At 39.2% G+C, this 18,074-nt stretch overlaps 2 protein-coding genes across 2 annotated transcripts; both read right to left on the bottom strand.

The window, feature by feature from the left end:
* Nucleotides 1-45: 45 nt before the first annotated feature.
* ing4 (inhibitor of growth family, member 4) lies at nt 46-8,240 on the bottom strand. Its single transcript, XM_026185170.1, has 8 exons — nt 8,115-8,240; nt 7,624-7,695; nt 6,497-6,663; nt 6,272-6,386; nt 6,066-6,177; nt 5,812-5,956; nt 376-437; nt 46-269 (listed from the first exon to the last, which is right to left on the bottom strand). Exons 1-8 carry the CDS (start codon nt 8,149-8,151, stop codon nt 230-232), a joined length of 750 nt encoding a protein of 249 aa, XP_026040955.1. The 5' UTR covers nt 8,152-8,240; the 3' UTR covers nt 46-229.
* Nucleotides 8,241-11,795: 3,555 nt separating this feature from the next.
* nop2 (NOP2 nucleolar protein homolog (yeast)) lies at nt 11,796-17,945 on the bottom strand. Its single transcript, XM_026185155.1, has 16 exons — nt 17,837-17,945; nt 17,197-17,324; nt 17,059-17,101; nt 16,915-16,979; nt 15,533-15,918; nt 15,049-15,259; nt 14,741-14,940; nt 14,480-14,569; nt 13,829-13,916; nt 13,604-13,744; nt 13,377-13,516; nt 13,195-13,284; nt 12,965-13,087; nt 12,775-12,872; nt 12,560-12,696; nt 11,796-12,465 (listed from the first exon to the last, which is right to left on the bottom strand). Exons 2-16 carry the CDS (start codon nt 17,300-17,302, stop codon nt 12,050-12,052), a joined length of 2,334 nt encoding a protein of 777 aa, XP_026040940.1. The 5' UTR covers nt 17,303-17,324; nt 17,837-17,945; the 3' UTR covers nt 11,796-12,049.
* Nucleotides 17,946-18,074: the final 129 nt, after the last annotated feature.

Below are 18,074 nucleotides of genomic sequence, written 5' to 3'. Positions count from 1 at the left end.
AAAAAAAAAAAAAAAAAAAAAAAAAAAAAAAAAATTAAATACATTTGTAACACTTGGCTCCTTCAAACACTCTGCATCAGACCAAGGCAAGTACGTAAACCGAAATTTAAAAAGCACCAAATGTTAAGGAAGATGAGAAACAAAAAGTTCTAGTAACTAATGAAGAAATATTCTTCTCATTTTCCATCTGATCAGAGTCCGTGTTTCGTTCCAGGACAACCATTTGTTCTCACTTCCTCTTTCTGTCCTGAGAGCACCGTGGACAGTACCTGCATAGCATAAATGAAGAGTGGTGAGGGTGCACACTTTCAACACTCTTATTGAACACATTTGTGAAATTAGATCACAGTCTCAATTTCTTTTAGTTTTGTTTACCATTTGCCTCTCGGTTTGGTTGTCAGCCCCACACATGCGAAATGGAACCACTCAATGGAGCACTGGAAAAAAACAAAAACAGACAAAATACTGGTAAGTGTTGTGCAAGTGAAGCAGTTGGGACAGACAAAAATCAAATTTTTCTAGAACACATGATGGAGAACAATCTGTTCAAAAAGAGCCATCACATGTAATATTCACAGTGTGGCTTCTGCTAATAAATCAGTCACACTGCCATCTGTGACCTTATCCACACAGCGAGGCACCGGGCTGCAGCACCTTAATTTATGGTTAGCATCTTGGAAATGTATGTAAGAGAGAGCCTGTACATGCACTTTATAAAGTATAACAGACACATAATACCATTTCAGCTTCTATTTTTTATTATTAATCTGATTTAATGCTCGCAGAGTCAGCTCTGTATGATACAATTATACTGTCGTGACCTTTTTTGATATGTGGATGGTATTTATTGATATTAAAATAAATAATATCATTCCTTCATTAAAGGGACCAGTGAAGGTACCACATTTTGTGTGCTTTATTAAATGTCACAAAGGGACACACTGTCATTTACTCACTTCCAAATGCAACCTCTCTTCCTTTGTTAAGATGTACAGATGGCTCTTTAAATCTGATAATAGCAGGGCTCCATCCACTTAAAACGCCATTATAAGCAAATAAGTAACAGGAAATTAGAACTAGAAGGTGATTTACTACATATTAAACCACTTTCCACAATCCTCTGGCTTTGCCTTTATTGCATAAATGTGCACTCACCAGACACTTTAATAGGTAGGCCTTGCTAGTACCAAGTTAGACCTCTTTTTGCCGTCAGAGCTGCTTAGTTCTTTGTGGCACAAAGACAAGGTGTTGATTACGTTCTCAGAGATTTTGGTCCGAAATGACATGATAGCGTCACACAGTTGCTGCAGATTTGTCAGCTGCATATCCATGAAGCTCCACGATGGTGATGATGTCACATTCCAAATCACTTAATTCAACTTTCTTCCACATTCTGATGCTCAGATGGAACTTCAGCAGGTCCTTGACCATATTCAATTCAATTTTATTTATATATCAAATCAAATCAAATCACTTTTATTGTCACATCACATGTGCAGGTACATTGGTACAGCACATGTGAGTGAAATTCTTGTGTCTATATATATAGCGCCAAACATAAGTCGCCTCAAGGCGCTTCATAGATACAGAGAAAAACCCAACAATCATATGACCCCCTATGAGCAAGCACTTTTAGCTACGTGCATTGAGTTGCTGTCATTGGCTGGCTAATTAGTTCTTTGCATTAATGAACAGCTGAACAGGTATAAACTACTAAAGCAGCTGCTGTATTTTTTTAATGCAGCCTCATTTTCTTCTCTTTTTTATGCTCCTTTCCTTGATGTGTCTGATTATGAACATTCTTCCCCTGTAGAATAAGCTAAAAACTGACAAGACCAGACATCTTGGAAAAAAAAGCTTTCCACATACCAGGGTTCATACGTCTTTTTCAGGGTCAAATTCAAGCACTTTTTAAGCACTTTCAAGGTCCCTTTTCAAGCTTTTCAGATAACATAGTTCAATTCAACATATAAGACTTTAAGAATGCACAAGCATCTACTTAAAATCTATTGAATTTATCATCTGTGATATTATTATGTACAATTCCAATGTATTTTGTTCATCTCCCTTAAATAAACAGGCAGCCTTAAAGTATGAAATATTCATATACAAATACACATATAAATGTGTGTACTGTCTCAGTGGCTGATTGTGCCCCACAGGTCTCGGTGTGAGCTTGAAGACATGTATGAGTTTTAAGTAGTTTAATGTGCAGGTGCTGAAGATAAACACATTTTGAATGAAAGCCGGGGAACTGATGGCACAGAAACAAGTGGCTATTCTTTGTGACCATATGGATCGGTCCTTCATATTACCATTATTTCAAATACTCCAAAAAGCTGGGGTCCAGGGTATAATTGGACGTTTTTGACTACTTTTGATTTGGCCTCTGTATTTCAACTTTAAAAACTGTTTATCTTGCCAATCTGTTATTTTCTCATTTTGACAAACTGTATCAGCACAATTTATCTAAATTCAGACAAAATTTAAAATATGAGTAGAAAGTGATATTTTTGACTGCAAAAACCACAGGCATGTTTAACGAATCATTTTCATAACTTGAAATGCAAATAGAAATTGTACATTTTTAAAAATATGCACAGGTTTTGCAAACAAAAAAGTTATATGGTACTATTTACCTAAAAATGCAGCCAAGGCTGAGATGGTTTTTATGTAACCATTTCAAACTATTTACAGAACAATCAGGTGTTCTGCATCAAATAAGAAGGCACAAAAATTATTTATGCAACTCCAAAAAATAGTTTGTGTCCACTATAACACAGATGAGAACAGTACAGGGATAAACCTGCAGGTCTGACAGCAGGTGTGTCACACAGCGTTTACACTGCAATCTGCCTTTGGTGGCTTTTTTGCAGCTACTGTCACATTCACTAGTAGAACTGACACACAAAACAAAACAATGACTACACTACACACTAACTACACAAGACAACACACTAACATGAGACTCCAAACACGGTAAACCTCACAAATTTCTCATGTATCAAAACTGTCTCTCTCTCTCTTTCGCTCACTCCTAAAACTTCCCTCTCTTCCCAAACAACCAAATGCCACATGTTGCCATATCATTTTTTTTGATTGGTCGACGTGGTACATTTTTCCACCAATAGGGAAGGAGTGTTTTTTCTTTTTTCACCAATGACTGTTGTTTTTCACTCACAATCAAAGCGTGTTTGCTAGCGCTCTCCTTAGAAAAGGCCGTTTTTACCGTTTCTTCCTGGAGTAAACGCCACTGTTTTATTAAAAACAAAAAACATCGGTTTTACGTGGCCTATCAACACAATTTAAACACTGGTATATAGTTTGAAGTCCGCACGTTCGACCCAAGTTGAAATGGAGACTCTGGGTCTGTCGACCCCAGAGGGTTAACCAGAAAGCCAAGTTAGCTAGTTATGTATCAGGCTAATGTTTAAAGCTTTCACTTGAGTAAATTAACTCATATGACTGCTAAGTAATGTTAGCTAAGTTCACAGCATATTCCATAATAGCGCTGCCATACTGCATCACACTCAGTGCGTTTCAATCATTTCTCCAGCGAGTTTGATAGCTAGCAAAATAGTAATCATAATTTTTTAAAAATAGCATGTGTAACGTACACGTACTGGAAAATTATTTACTAGGACTCACCTATCATGCGACTGGAGAGCGCAAACTCCGCCATTGTTGTTTTCCATCAAACACTTATTAAAACAACGACCAACAGGTATGTTAGCGCACTCATCCTCGACTGTCCGAGGGAGGGGTGGGGTCACATATTGAAACAGACACAAGGCAGCCAGGCGGGGAAAATTTGCCTCTACATTTTGCGACTCATTTTATTTCTCTATCTGATAAGAAAACTATTCAATCAGATAGTTATTTGTGGTGAATGAAATACAGTTACACTTTCAAGCACTTTTAAGCACCACATCTGAAATTCAAGCACTTTTCAAACCTTGAAAAGACAACATTAAAATTCAAGCATTTTCAAGGATTTCAAGCACCCGTACGAACCCTGACATACTGTAACTGGTTAAAACAAACACATGTAACTGCCGCCAAGTTAAAAATATACCGACCATAAGCACTAAATGAAAAAAAAAAAACTGTTTCCCTGTGTTTGGTGGTTCCGAGGACATCAGAGGGATGTGTGTGAGTATTTCACTATAACCAAACCTCTTTTAATTTGGTTCGTATTGAAACAGCAGAACAAAACTCAAATAAAAGTGGGCAATCATTAATATATTTAATTTTGTTATTGCCAAACAAAATGGGATCAGTGGATATGTGGATAAGGACAGCACATTGAACCCAAACAACTGGACATCTCCCTCTCAAGTTCAGTAAAGACAATAAAAAGGGACATTTCATCTTATGCCAAAAGACAACTGTCACAAGCTAAATGAAGCAACTGCAAAGAAAGCATCCCAAGACTCTCTGTGGTCCAGCCTCCTTTGTGTGTTTACACAGAAATGCTCTTTTCTCCAGTGAAAAGAGCCAGAAAACACCAGAAAATATATAAAGCGTTCAGAACACCAGTTCTTGTTTCTGTTACTCTGTATGATTTGCCTTTATATTATGACACTTGAAGTGGGTTATAAAATTGATTTGGTTGTGCTCTGCGACCAGACCTTATCGTTTGGTCTAACTCCCAAAAACTTGCGTACGTCATTGGGCTGACGGTACCATGGGAGGAAGCAATCGAGGAAGCATTTGAGCGTAAGAAGCTGCAGTATGCCAACTTGGCAGCTGAAGCAGAGGACAGAAGTTGGAAGATCAAGGTGCGCCCGGTGGAATTGGGGTGCAGGGGCTTTGTTGCCAGTACAACAGCAAAACTGCTTAGAGAGATTGGGATCAGACAGGCACAATGACAGGCTATAAGAGAATTAGCTAACACTGCTGAGAGGACCAGTTAAAAAGGGCTGACTTCACTTGGGCAGCAAAGGCAGTCCAGCTAACTGTGAGAGAAAAGAAAATATTCCGCTCTTCTTCCCTTTTCTAGGAGGCAGTAGGGAGGAAGAGCGTACAGCCCGATCCGGCAGGGAGGTGTGGGAAGCCAGATCGTGCGCCCCCCTTCCGGCTCTCCTCTCTGCTCTCTCCTATCTTGTCCCTTTTCTCTTACTTCTCTCTATCACCTTTTCTATCCCTTTGAAGAAGTGAGGCTCCATAAATGCTAAAGAGGTAAGTATTATTTCTCAGTTGCAGTGAATAGATAGGAGAAAATAAACTGTAGAAAACTAAACAGAAGAAAGAAGAAGAGAAATAACAATTTAACATAAACTAGTGACACACTCCGTGGCCTGAGCAACCCTGGTAGGCCCTCATTGGACGAGGGTGTCTAGTGATAATGGGCGAAACACCTGATGAATCCAAGGTCCACTACTGACGATGTGTCCCAAATCTTAATATGATAATCTAGATCAAATCTCTAATCTACCAAAAAATTGCAGATTTGCTTGGGTAAAAGACCGAAAGTTTTTTTTTTCTGTATATGTCTGAAATAAAGATACAATACAATACAAAAAAGTTGAGGCACACAACGATATGTGTTGCTGGTAAAGTTCCTGGGCTGCCTTTCCTCAAGATTCTCTCCATTCAAAGAAATGCATTATCAGGGACTATAACATCTAGTCCTTTTACTGAATCATTACTTGTGCTCTAAACCATGTACCCTTTCAAATTTTATAATTTTCTAAGCAGGTTCACTGTACAAACGACAACACACATTCATCAACATTAAATGTAAATGTCCATACCAATCTCATGTGTCCTCTGATTGACTGTAAGAGGGCATTTTAATACAAAACTCACATCAGTGTTGTCACAGCCGATCATCTCGCCATAGGAGACCTGATGACATAGGCAGTAGGTGGGCTCGTTGGGGTCCACTGGCATATCCAGCACATCGGATGGGTGCACGTTCCCAAAGTTGGAAGAAGGGCTGTTGAATTCTCCTCTGATGATTAAAAAATGTTGTATGTGAGAAAAAGAGTATGACACTAACTTAAAAGGAAAAAAAAACAACAATGACGAGACCATCAAAAGCAAAACAATGCACAACGTACGGCTGAAGGAGTTTCACTTTCTTCTGTGCACTCTTAGGACTGCTGTCTTCATCTGAACTCTTCACTTTAGACCTCGTTTTAGCTGCCTTCTTCTCCTTTTGCCTGGAATCTCCTGGGATTACAAAAGCATGCAAGACACGCATTATATTGAGTTTGGATTTACTTAACTGAGCACATAACTGTGGGCAAATACAGTGTTAACCCACCTTTCTTCCCCTTACTAGAGGTGGAATCATAGTCTGTGCTCTCGATTTGCTTTTCCTTCAGGTCAGCCTCAAACCGAGCCAGATCCGTGTCCAGACGTCTGATGTGTTTATCCACCTACACAAAATTCAGGCCATGCTTACTTAAATACAGGGCAGTGTATTTTTCAAGTTATTTTCTCCCAATAAACATGTATCTAAAATATGTTTATTTTCTAAGATACCAACCATTTCATAGGTCTGCATGGCCAGCTGCACCTTGTCATCTCCAAACTCCTTGCATTTACTGTATGACTGCTGGATCTGCCTCAGTATGGACAGCTTTTGCTCAGAGGAGAGAGTCCGGGCATTGGCAGTGTATTCTTTAGCCAGAGAGTCTATCTGGCCTTTAAGATCTAAACAAAAAAAAAAAAAAAAAAAAAAAAAAAAAAGATGAGAAGAACTTCTAAACAACGCTGTCTGTAATTACAAAGATAATTTTAATACCTCACACAAATAAGTCAAAATGTTTTTGAAAATAACACAATTGGATATTCAGTTTTCTTATTTAACAAGCATAAAACCAGCAACCTAAAACAGTAAATTATGATCTTAAGGCTTCAAAAATGTTAATAAACTTTTGGGTTCTATACATTCATCTTCTTCTCCTTATCTGTTTCTGGTTGCTGGGGTGGCTTGAGCCTATCCCAGCTGCCAAAAGCAGGATACACCCAGCACAACACTGACAGACGGACAACAAATTTAGAATCACCAATTAATCTAACTCCATGCATGTCTTTGAACTGTGGGAAGACGTCAAAGCACCCGGAGAGAACCCATACAAGTACGAGGAGAACATGTAAACTTCAGGCAGAAGGACTTCAACTGGATTTAAACCCAGGACCTACTTGCTGTAAGTAGACAGCACTAACCACAACCAAACCTTTAAAAATGTTTTTGCTTAGCACATATAAATACATAATAACACACCTAATTGTTTTCACTCTGTATAATTATTATTGTTATTATTATTAATATTATTTTTATTTATTTTATTTTGATCATTTATTTGTTTTGGGGTTTAAAAATAATATTTAAATAAAGATGACTTAAAAATGTTATTATGTGACTCCTCATCACACATTAAGATAGGGTTCGAGCTGTGTCAATGTAAGAGCACTAAATAAAAATACATCCAAGTGTTAAAGAAGAACAAGACAAATAATAATAATAATAATAATTAGGGGCTTTTTTTCGTTAGTAATCTAATTATTCCTCGGACTTTCGTTGGGGTCCCTGTGTGGGGGTAACCCATTTACCTCCATTTAAGGACCGTGTTTTGTGGGTTAATGAAGATCCGTGTTCACTGAGCTTACCCTCTGTGCGTTGATCTAGATCCCTCATCAAATTAAAGTTCCTCTGCAACTCGAAGGGCAGGTTTTCTATGCCTGGTGTGGCAGGAAGGCAGGAGAACAAAGATTTTTAAGACATCAACACGAAACAATGAAATAACAACACTGGCTAGCTCAATCTAATGTCTGAAGTGATGCTTTTTCGGTTAAGCTTTAAAATTCTCAAGCACCCCATTAAACAACAAGTGGCACAAATACAGCTGACTATGAATGCTAACTGCATTTAACTTGTGCCAGTAGTGGCAATACAGGATGCTTGCGAGCCTTTCTTTGCTCCCTTGCGACGCGCTATTCCAGCAAATAGACTGAGCCTAAACCGCTAACCGTTAGGAAACCGTTAGAACATTCCCTTCCGCGCTGAAGCTGATCAGGAGATACACTACACAAAGAAATTAAACTATAAAACGACTAAGAATGTTTTTCAATGCGTCAGAAACACATGCAAATTCACTTACTGTCCAAATAATGCTCCAAATACATTCCCGCCGCCATCTTGGAAAATGTAAACAACACAGCTTCCGGACCGAGATAGAGCTGATCTGATTGGTTATCTCCAGAGCGCACCCAACACCGAAGGAAGAATCAACTGCCATCCAAAGTACGGCCAATTACAGGTGTAATACTCAAATTATCATATAGGTAATAAACAATAACAGGTATGCAAGAGCGTCCAAGATGTACTCCGTTTAGAGATGGTCTTTTGTATTTTTATCAAGGTTATTATAGTTAATCTATATTATAGTTACAGGCCTCCCAAATACTGCACAGACTTTTTTAATGACCTCAGTGAACTGCTGTCTGTGATCTGTGTTGATTTTGACTGTGTAATTATTGCTGGGGATTTTAACATTCATGTGGACAACCCTCAGGACAAAGGGACTAAAGACCCGAGTAACACTCTGGGCAACTTTGGGCTGACTCAGCATGTAACAGAGGCCACACATAATAGAGGACACACTCTTGACCTACTGATCTCCAAAGGCCTGAGCATTTCAAAGGTTACTGTGTCTGATGTGGGCCTGTCTGATCATTACTGTGTTTTCTTTGAAAGTAAAATCTCAGCCCACACAAATATCTCAACAACAGTGATCACAAAACGGTGTATAACTGAACACAGTAGTGCAATTTTTAACCAGGTCTTCCCATTAACACCTGACCTGCCCAGAGGGTCAGTCAATGAGCTCGTCAATAGCTTCAATGCTAACATGTTAAATGTAATGGACACTATTGCTCCCATTAAGGTGAAGGTTATCTCTGGAAGGAAAAAGTCTCCATGGAGAAACTCCACACTGGTGAAAAATGAAAAAAGAGAGTGTAGGAAAGCTGAGCGCAGATGGAGAAAAACAAACCTCCAGGTTCATTATGACATTTATAAAGAGAAACTTCACAATTATAATTTACAACTGAGGAATGCAAGGAGGTCCTACTTCTCTGACATCATCACTAAAAACAGCCATAATGCTCGGGTCTTATTTTCTACAGTTGACAGGCTAACAAACCCTCCTGTGTCAGTGGCAGCTGAACTTCATTCGACCATGGCCTGCAATGACTTTGCCAAATTCTTCACTGAAAAAATCCAAAAAATTAGACAAGCAATTGGTACATCAACAGCAGATCCAGGATATGTACTGTGTCCACCAAAAAACTGTTTAAACACCATGAAACAGTTTCAACCTATTAACAGCAAAGACCTGGAGGACATCTTAGGTCAACTGAACTCCTCCTCCTGCTGTTTAGATGTCCTGCCAACAAGTTTTTTCAAAAAGGTCTCAAAGACTTTAGAGTCAGACCTGTTACAGATCGTCAACTTTTCTTTATTATCAGGTGTGTTTCCAGAATCACTAAAAACTGCTGTAATCAAACCTATACTGAAAAAGGACAATCTTGACAAGACACAAATGAACAACTACAGGCCGATCTCAAATCTCCCGTTTTTAAGTAAGATCATTGAAAAAGCAGTTTCTCAACAGCTCAGTTACTTCTTAAAACAGAATAATTGCTACGATGCCTTCCAGTCAGGTTTTAGACAGAACCACAGCACTGAAACCGCTCTGACCAAAGTGTTTAATGACATATGTCTGAATACAGACAGTGGAAAAATGTCAGTCCTAGTTTTACTGGATCTCAGTGCAGCATTTGATACAGTTGACCACAACATATTACTCAAACGACTGGAGAACTGGACAGGTCTTTCAGGAACTGTACTAAACTGGTTCAAAACATACGTAGAAAACAGGAAATACTTTGTATCAATAGGTAACTTCACATCTGAGCAGACAAGTATCACATGTGGAGTTCCCCAAGGTTCCATCTTGGGACCCCTTCTGTTTAACATCTACATGCTCCCACTGGCACAGATTATAAACAACAACAAAATAAACTATCACAGCTATGCAGATGACACACAAATATATATCACAATGTCACCAGGAGACCGAGGCCCTGTACAGGCTCTCGGTAAATGCATCGAGGAAATCAATGACTGGTTGTGCCACAATTTTCTCCAGCTAAACAAAAACAAAACTGAGGTAATAGTCTTTGGCACCAAAGAAAAACGATTACAGGTCACCAGAGAACTTCAATCTATACATCTAAAAACCTCAAACCAGGCGAGAAATTTGGGTGTAGTGATGGATGCAGACCTAAACTTAGAAAAACACATTAAGACAATAACAAAGTCAGCTTACTATCACCTCAAGAATATATCAAGGATAAAAGATCTGATGTCTCAACAGGACCTGGAAAAACTAGTCCATGCATTCATCTTTAGTAGGCTTGATTACTGTAACAGCATCTTTACAGGTCTACCTAAAAAATCAGTCAGACAACTACAGCTCATTCAGAACTCTGCTGCTCGAGTCCTCACTAAGACCAAAAAAGTGGACCACATCAGTCCAGCTCTGAGGTCCTTACACTGGCTGCCTGTCCGTCAGAGGATAGACTTTAAAGTTCTGATGCTGGCCTATAAAGCTCTGAATGGTTTAGGACCAAAATACATCAATGACCTCCTGACCCAGTATGAACCATCCAGATCCCTCAGGTCATCTGGATCCGGTCTTTTATCAGTTCCCAGAGTCAGAACCAGACACGGAGAAGCTGCATTCAGCTTTTATGCTCCTTATATCTGGAACAAACTCCCAGAAAGCCTCAGATCAGCTGAAACACTCAGTTTATTTAAATCCAGGTTGAAGACTCACCTGTTCTCAGCTGCATTTGAATAAAGCACCAAATCCACACTTTAAGCTTAAATTTCAAAACTTAAATTTAACTACTGATTTTATCTACTGTTCTGATTTTATCTGTTTTGATTTTATATACTGTTGTTTGTTTGTTTGTTTGTTAATTAGTTAGTTAGTTTATTTGCTTGTTTTAATCAATTTTAAATCATGCTTTTTATTTGTTCTTGTTTCTAATGTCTCTGTAAAGCACTTTGAATCACCTTGTTGTTGAATTGTGCTATACAAATAAACTTGCCTTGCCTTGCCTTGCCTTAATCTCAACGAAAGAATAAAAAAATAAACGTCTTTAGGTGACTGAATGAAAATAAATAAATGAAACAACCTTGTGAAATTACAACACATATTACAGGAAATTTCTTTATATTTTCTGAAAATGTGAAATAGATGCAGCAATTTACTGGAACACATGTAAACATAAGTGGTGATGATCTGAACCAAAAATTTCAAATTTGGATTTGTGAGTCTGTAAGACCGGTTTCCACTGATTTTCAGTCCAGTTCTTGTCTAATTTGGCATACCTCAGCTTTTTCCCCATTTCCCTTCTTTAGACAATGGAACGGTGGCCATCGAGAACTGCTGAGACTTCTGATGCCCCTTCAGCAAACAGATGGATTCAGAAGGACCTCTCAGGTCCCAAGTCAAGTCTTTGCTGGATTTGTTAGTTTTTTAAGAAAATTACTTTTAAACACTGTTCATCTGCAGTAGATTTTTTTTTATACCCACCACTCCTCCATTTGTCCAATTTCCTCTAATTTTTTTTAAGGACACACTGCACTAAAAGAAGTTTTTAACTACAAGCTTTTTGAGAATAATCTGATATGTTTGGACACAACACTGTTTCATCCTTTGAGCTAGGTGCCTCTTTTGTGTGTGAATGATTCATAGGTCAGTATTAAATGTTCTTAAAAGATTTATTTCTCACAGGATTATGGAAAGCATTGAATCTGTATACAGAAATAAAAAAAAAGAAAGCTCCAGCTTTAGTAGGGGCATTGTTTGTGAGTCCAATCATCAGCACGCAGCCATGTTACAATCACGTTTGACACAATTGCTGCACAAACAGAGCAGCTTCATCAGACAGAGGTGGATCCAGGTGTGTAACAAAGCTTTAATATAATCCAAACATGCATTTAACACACTGTCACTTTTGTTTATTGTTTTTGCAACATGTGCTTCAACTTGTTGAATTTATTCTTCCCCATTCTGTTCTTGGCCTTCATGGGTGTTTTCCTCTTTGTGGCCTGCTTTTTCTCAAACCTGCTTCCTTCCTTTGTGTCAGCTTTTGATGCTTTACCATCATCTGTTGCCTTCTTGGCTTCTGTGCCCTTCACAGTTTCTCCATCCATCTTGGCGACTTTTGCCTTTTTTGGTCCAGTATGCAACTCCTTTTTGCCTTGTGAGTTGATGATTGCTTTTTTCGTGACTGCTGTTCCATTGGCTTTGTTTTCTTGCTTCAGGCCGCCTGCCTTGTTGAGGACAGTCTTCTTTGTCTTGTCGCTATTGGACCTTTTCTCTTCAGGAGCTTCTGTGGCCGCTGTCGTCTCAGGAGCCTCTGCCTTCTCATCTTCTACAACAACAACAACAAAGACAGATGTTACTTAGTGATGAAAGGGAAAATATCATGATAAACGTAGGCATGAAGCTATGACAAAAACTCTTACCATTCCCTGGTGGTGCAGTTGGAATAATGTTGGAGAACTTCTTCAGCTTGGCCACAAAGAATCCATCCATGTTGTGGGAGTGAGAGTAAAATCGTCGCGTGAGTCGCAGAGTTGGATGGAACCTGAACTTTTTGAAACTAAAAGAAGGAAAATATTCATGTTTTATTCAATTTCTTACTTGCTCCTAAAATAATAACACTGGTTATCCAACTTACTTGGTGAAGCCTTCCTTGCCAAAGTCGAGTCCTGTGGGAACTAATTTGACGTTTCTTTTCTTTAAAGCGTAGTCCACCACCCATTCATTCTCCTCCACCTAGTTGAAAAAAATGCAATCACTTACCAAGCTCGTCTGATATTTACTATGTTTGTACATAAATTTGGTAGAAATTCAGAGTTTCCACATACAGTTATTGAACACGTGCAGTAGACCAGATATCCTCCCGATGGGGAATCAGCATTGACCGAGTCGATGGCAGACAGAATCAATTCTTTCTGCAAGTGAGCACAACGATTGATATCCACCTCATCCTGTCAGTGAACAGAAGGGCAAAAAGAAACAAGTATTAGCACACTACTTAAAGCAAACAGACGTGTGTGTATATAAAGACAGAAAAAGTTTCTTTCTTGGTTTTTACCTTGCTCGTCTTCACAGCTGGATCTTTAGCAATGACGCCTGTGCCTGAGCAGGGTGCATCAAGCAGCACTCTATCAAAGCCACCCATGACCTTAAAGCAGAATTCCAACAGGTCAAAACATTGGAACTGTAATAAGGCTTAACCCCACAGATATTGGTGATCTACACATTTAGACAGGATACCTTTGGGAACTCTCTGCCGTCATAGTTGCAGACCACAGTGTTGGTGACCCCCAGACGGTGGATGTTTCCCACCACACTCTTCAGTCTTTCAGCATTGGCATCATTAGCCACTATTACCCCCGTGTTTCTCATCAGCTGAGCTAAGGGTGAGAACATCTGCATAAGGACTCCACTATTTTTAAGGGTGAAATGACAACATAATTTGCAATAAAGGCAATACAGCTTACCAATATAGGTAGTCTTTCCTCCTGGAGCTGAGCTCATGTCTAATACCAACTCTCCCTCCTGTGGAGACAGCGCCATGACTGGCAGAAAGCTGGAGGCTCCTTGGAGCATGTAATGACCGGCCAGATACTCCGGAGTTGCACCTAGTTAACATGTAAAGAAGCTGCAGTCACACTCAGCATCCTTAATTGCTTAAGTTGGTCACTTACATAACTTTTGAAACCTACCTATAGGTACTGAGGAGTCATAGATAACCAACCCCACTTTAGACCATTTCCCCAGTGGATCAAGGTTCACTCCTCTGTTGATTAAAGCCTAAACAAGGAAAAGCACAAACAAGTGAATTCAATATGTAAAGACTTGAGTTTCCTCCTGTCATTTAAGTAGTTTTTCCTTTTATGACAACTTGGTGAGTGTTTGAGAAGTTGGCCCCTCCCACAATAAGGGTGACCACAGCCCTCAATAGGAGGCCTATGGCACCGCTCCCTCTGTGCAACAGATTTTAACCTAGCAACCAACATCCAGCAAACATCCAGCACATTTCTCCCTGATCACATTGGCAGATGTCAATGACTGCTTTTTAGGCTTGTGAGACTTTGCTTCTTAACTCCATAATCAACAGTAAATCCATTAATACATATAATATATATGTAATATTCTATAGATCTTCTTCTGAAAATGCTAACCTAAGTACAGAATTCTTCATCCTGGCTGCCAAATTTTTGTTCAACAAAAACAATTCTATATCACAACAGATACAATCTTTAAAGCAATAAACTACCAAATAGCTAACAGTCATGACACACATTATGTATTTTAACTTGTTAAAACATTCTAAATGCCAATTTTGTCCATGTCTCTTAAGATCAGGCACCTACCTGTGCAAGGTCCCGCCTCCTTGTTTTCAGTGTATTGGTTCGAATAGTGACAGGTCTATGAATTTCATTGGCCTCGAGGAAATCAACCAGCTGTAAGGCAGAAAGAAAATATAATGTTTGGAGTCAAATAGATATTCTCAGCTAGACCTTGCATGTTTAAATCAATGCATCCATGAATTCTTTTAAATCAGGATTTAATGAAAAAACATACAAACAAACCCAAAAAAAACAAACCAAAACCATGCACGGAAGAAAACACACCTCTGAAAGAGGGAATAGGTCCATAAATTTTTCAATGAGGAACTCGTTGTAGCTGTAATAGGTGCAGAGATCTTTTTTCAGAAGTGAGATGTAGTCTGCTCGGTCTTTCCCCTCCTCTCTTTTTGTTGAGAAATTGCACAGGAGGTCAATGTTGTCCTTTATCCGCTGATAGATTGCCTTCAGGTCTAGAGGCAGAAGTCCTAGAAAATGTGGACCAAAAAAATACGTTTTGATTGTTTGTAGAAAATCAGAGAATTTCTTTTTGCACATTTGCTGCTCTAAAAGACAAAAACTTCACTGAAACTCACCCTCCTCTGGTTTAGGAAGCCTGAATTTATCTTCTTCGTCAATGTTTGTTTTTAGTTCATCTTCTTCATCCATGTCAGCATCAGATTCCTGTTCCTCCTCCTCCTCGTCATCATCCTCATCCTCTTCATCATCGTCATCTTCATCACTATCAGGAGCCTTGGACTTTTTCTGCTTTTTTTCTTTCTTGGCTGCACGTTCAATGGGAAGAAGCTGGAGGTAGAAAAAAAAAAAAAAAACAGCTCTAAGTTAACCAGCCTCTGCTACAATGTTCTCTTAAAAATGTAACTGTAATAAGGCCTAGTGCCACTGAAAACAGAATACTCTCCCGATTTTGTAGCTCATAAGTGAAAATTTTCTAATAAAATGAGGCTTCAAACTTCACATTTCCAGGCTGGAAGAATATTTCGTTTCAGCTTCTGAATAAAACTAAAAAAATTAAAATTAAAATTAAAAAGGGTAAAAAAGGTTAGAAAGAGCACATACATCCTCTCCATCACTGTCATCTTCTGCTGCTTCATCGCTGTCATCCTGAACACCATAGTCATCAACCATGTCATCATCATCATCATCATCATCGCCGTCATCATCATCATCGCCTTCATCATCATCATCATCGCCATCATCATCGTCTTCATCATCATCATCATCGCCATCGTCATCGTCTTCATCATCGGCCTCTTTTTTCACTCCTTTTACACCCTTCTTCTGCTGGTCTTTGCCTCCCTTCTTTTCTACAACCTTTTCTTCCTCCTCCTCATCATCATCTTCTTCTTCCCAGTGTTCATCACTGTCATCCTCACTTTCTTGTTCATCAATCTTGCGCTTCCTCTTTGACGGTTTCAACCATTTGCTGTTCTCATCTGTGAACCCTTTAGGGAGAAAGAAAGAAAGACAAAACTGTAAATATATGTGTATTTATTCATTTATTTCCTTGCTGAAATCATGACACATACAAGATGCATTAATAATCAATATCCATCCATCCCTCCCTCCATTCCCTTTCGGTTTTCCTATCAGGATTGTGAGTGGACTGACGACTGGACCAAGCTGTTAGCAAGCCAGCCGAGAGATGCAAGCTCAAAAGCCTCTGGATAGCTCCAGGACCTCTTCCCAGTGGAACGGGCTTGAAACAACTCACTTAGGAGGTGCCAAAGAGTCTTTCTGGTGAGATGCCCTAACCACTTCAACTAGCTTTTTTCCATGTGCAGGAATAATGGCTCCACTCAAAACCCCTCCTGAATGACCAACCTCCTCACGGTGAACTTTAAGGATGAGTCCAGACAGCCTTCAAAAGGAGTTCATTTCTGCTGGTTATATCACCAATCTTATTCTTTCAGTCACTACCCAAAGCTCACACAACAGTAAACCAGTACAGGAGCTGCATAACTGCTAACGCACCAATACTTCTGCTAGTCTCCTGCTCCTGTCTCCCTTCACTCATAAACAAAATTCTGAGGTTAACAAACCAGTTTCAGTAACTTGGTATTAGACTAACAAGGCCACCTCCTGATCGACATAGCACTGAACCCCTTGGGCCCCTCCTTCAGGTGGCGAGACCCAAGAGGATGAACAGCAGATGCTGCCAACGAGCCGCGGAAACCTCAATCCGGGTGAAGTAAAATGTTTCAATCCTTGTTTTTCCATAGAAGGCTTATGAATCACATTTAGTCTGGCTGTTCACCTTGGACCATTATCCCTTGCTGATATTCCCATAATTGCCCTTGATAATCAATAATAAACAACTGCTTACATAGCTGTAATGATACTGGAGAAGGATGGTCCATCAAAACAACAATCTCATGCTTGCATCTGGGCAAATATTTAAATCATGCGTTGACCAGACTGAGCAAAAGTTAATTGTTTACCTTTCTTAGGCTTTTCCTCAGCAACATCTTTGGGCTTTTTCAAACTCTGGATTCTCTTTGCAGCTCTGAAACATTTTAACATGAATTAGGAGCTTGTAAACACATTTGCTTTATGTCATGTTACATCCTCAGTCCACCTCTTACCTTTTTCTGGCTCTACTTGAGAGACGTTTTGATCCAGTGTCCTCTGCAAAGTTTAAATATAAAAAATAACACAATGTTGACAGCGTGTTTTACTAAACCTCCAAAACAGAAACTTTTGACTTGGAAAGGGATAGTTACCATCAGTTATAAACTTGGCCAACTCTGTCTCTGCTCCCTGCTGCTTCCGGGTTTTTTTACCCGGACCTTTCTTCAACTTCTTGGAGGGATCCAACTTCCGACCCATGATTTCCTTCTACACAGACAGTCTGAAAAAGAAAACACAGCAAGAGTGTTTTAAAACCCTAAGACAAAACCAAAAATACAGTATATTTGAAAGAGAGGAGCGTCATTGAAGAAAAAAAGTAAAACTGTTTTGGATGGAGATCTGCGGGAAAGAAAACCGTCCAACATCAGTACAATAAATTCAGCTCCAACACAACCAATGCTCTTTATAATTATAAGCAGTGATTAAATTATGTAGTGTTACAGAGAGGGTCTCTTTACTGTTGAAACAGTAATAAATATGTTTGGTTATAACAAATGATAAATCGTTTATTACAAATTCTCCCACTTCATCTGCTGGGGATTAAACTGTTTAAATATTAATGTATGATCAGACTGTTATCAAACAGCCTCGTTAAAAACTTGTGACCAGTTTCACAGCCATTACCTGACCGCACAGTTTTAAAAAGTATACCCTTACAACTCAAAGCTTATCGCCACTGAACCGCTCTTTAGCTGCAGCGCGAATCGCAGCATCGATTCTTCAAATACTCACCAATAAACCGGATACTTTAAGGTCCGCAGACACTAATTATAGTGTGATTGTGGAGCGATGCAGGACGAAAATTTCTACACGTGAAATTTCTTCAACACGTTGTAGCGTGACATCCGGCGCACAATAGTGACGAAAGGGTGGCGCGCGCAGAACGAGGGCGCTGAGGAAACACGTTTTATTTTATTAAGATAAAACTGACTGATTTTTTACCAAATAATTACATATTCAAAATCTAGTT

The sequence above is a fragment of the Astatotilapia calliptera genome, chromosome 11 (assembly GCF_900246225.1).
Source record: "Astatotilapia calliptera chromosome 11, fAstCal1.2, whole genome shotgun sequence".
Taxonomy (NCBI): Eukaryota; Metazoa; Chordata; class Actinopteri; order Cichliformes; family Cichlidae; genus Astatotilapia; species Astatotilapia calliptera.
The sequence above is the reverse complement of the archived record's forward strand: the minus strand, read 5'-3'. Positions and strand labels throughout refer to the sequence as shown.

Coding starts and splice junctions, on each gene's coding strand:
- ing4 (XM_026185170.1), bottom strand. CDS start 8,151: ATGGCGGCGGGAATGTATTTGGAGCATTATTTGGACA. Junction 7,696..8,114: donor TTTGGAGCATTATTTGGACA/GTAAGTGAATTT, acceptor CTGCCACACCAG/GCATAGAAAACCTGCCCTTC. Junction 270..375: donor ACCAAACCGAGAGGCAAATG/GTAAACAAAACT, acceptor TATGCTATGCAG/GTACTGTCCACGGTGCTCTC.
- nop2 (XM_026185155.1), bottom strand. CDS start 17,302: ATGGGTCGGAAGTTGGATCCCTCCAAGAAGTTGAAGAAAGGTCCGGGT. Junction 17,102..17,196: donor GGCCAAGTTTATAACTGATG/GTAACTATCCCT, acceptor TAAACTTTGCAG/AGGACACTGGATCAAAACGT. Junction 13,088..13,194: donor CAGCTGTGAAGACGAGCAAG/GTAAAAACCAAG, acceptor GTTCACTGACAG/GATGAGGTGGATATCAATCG.